This window comes from Opisthorchis viverrini (assembly GCF_000715545.1).
Source record: "Opisthorchis viverrini unplaced genomic scaffold opera_v5_172, whole genome shotgun sequence".
Lineage (NCBI taxonomy): Eukaryota > Metazoa > Platyhelminthes > Trematoda > Opisthorchiida > Opisthorchiidae > Opisthorchis > Opisthorchis viverrini.
This window is the reverse complement of record NW_008751831.1, coordinates 767987-769343: the sequence shown is the minus strand read 5'-3', so window position 1 is coordinate 769343 and position 1357 is coordinate 767987. Positions and strand designations below refer to the sequence as shown.

General features: G+C 45.8%; 1 protein-coding gene across 1 annotated transcript in view; it reads left to right on the top strand.

The window, feature by feature from the left end:
• Nucleotides 1-190: 190 nt before the first annotated feature.
• Nucleotides 191-1357, top strand: part of T265_07537 (hypothetical protein) — a gene marked incomplete at both ends in the record, with an annotated part of 18414 nt that continues 17247 nt past the window's right edge. Inside the window, one exon of the mRNA XM_009173082.1 lies at nucleotides 191-370. Within this exon, the coding sequence (XP_009171346.1) occupies nucleotides 191-370 (180 nt within the window). The remainder of the gene's footprint in view (nucleotides 371-1357) is intronic.

Genomic DNA, 1357 nt, shown 5'->3' with positions numbered 1-1357 from the left:
TTTATGCGAATCCTCGCGCTGGCGAGCATACTGCCCCGCGCTGAGAACATAAAGAGCAGTGCTACACCCTTTTTTCACTTGTGCCTTTCAGGTGAACAACAGCCACTGACCGACAAGAACAAAACCGACCCGGGAAACTTGGGCAAAAGCCTCGATCCTGTGTATCAATCCGTGAATCCTTGAATCCGTGATGAACTACCACAGTGACCTTCATTCCGGCGGAATGATTGACGGTGTGCGGAACAAGATGGCAGGCGGAGCGGCTCTGAATGTTTCTGTGATTCAGACATATGATCAGTTTTGTACAGAAATACTTGATAAGTCTTCAAGTGCACATGTTTATTTCTTTCAAAATGAAAGTAATTCCTGGGTGAGTGTGGACCATGTGACGGGATATCGTAGTCGGTATTTGCAATATGTGGTGGCAATTGACGTTAAGATTCGTGTCTTTTCTGGTCACAGTATGATGTTATTGAGGAGGAAGCGATATTTGATGGCTTTAGGCTCCTATTTAGGCTTATGCTATCATCACAACTCCGTAAACAATCTCTATTTGGTGCGTCTCATACCAATTGGATCTGGACGATAAATACGTCATTTGCGACGTTATACATAATCGCTGGATGGTGCTTTGGGTACGACTGGTTTGTCAACAGCACGCACAGCTCGGGCATACAGAAACCGTGTAAGTCACCGGAGATTGCACAATAGACCCATTACATCTTGGGCAAATACAGATTGTAACCGATGCGCATAAGCCAACATAAAGTGACAATTTTCATTCAATAAGCTCCTCATAGGTAAAAAATGAATCAAAAGTTTTTTGTAATAATGATATTTCTTTTTGACACAGCTGTTTTCCGGTGACAAATTCCGTTTGGAAGGTTTCCAACGATTAGCCTGCGTGTGATGCCTAAACCCTGAGATCCAACTACTGGTCACTGCCTAAATACGAGCCTATGCACCGGTGGTACATGCGGACCGCCTCGCGTTGATTTTGTGGTATGCCACTACCCATTTCCCCAACCACTTGGCTAACTAGGATAGCAAATAATAGACAACACTTTTCCAGGCGAGGTAAGACTCGGGGCAAGGACTAACGCTTGCTGGCTGTCGAACCCTTTGTGCAGCCTTCTAATCAGTGTTTTAGTAGAACCTTCGGCTGGGGCGTTGGATGAATTTGTGGTACATGCGGAGATGTCGGATGCTATGTAGCTCCGATTTTCTATCCGTGCGCATTCTGTCCAGCAGTCGTGGTGCGGCGGGCTTAACAGGTCAAAGCTGACGATTTTATCTGCTCCCAGTACGCCTATTTCAGACACGTTTTTTGCCTCGTGCTGCCTGTCCACTTCTCGTT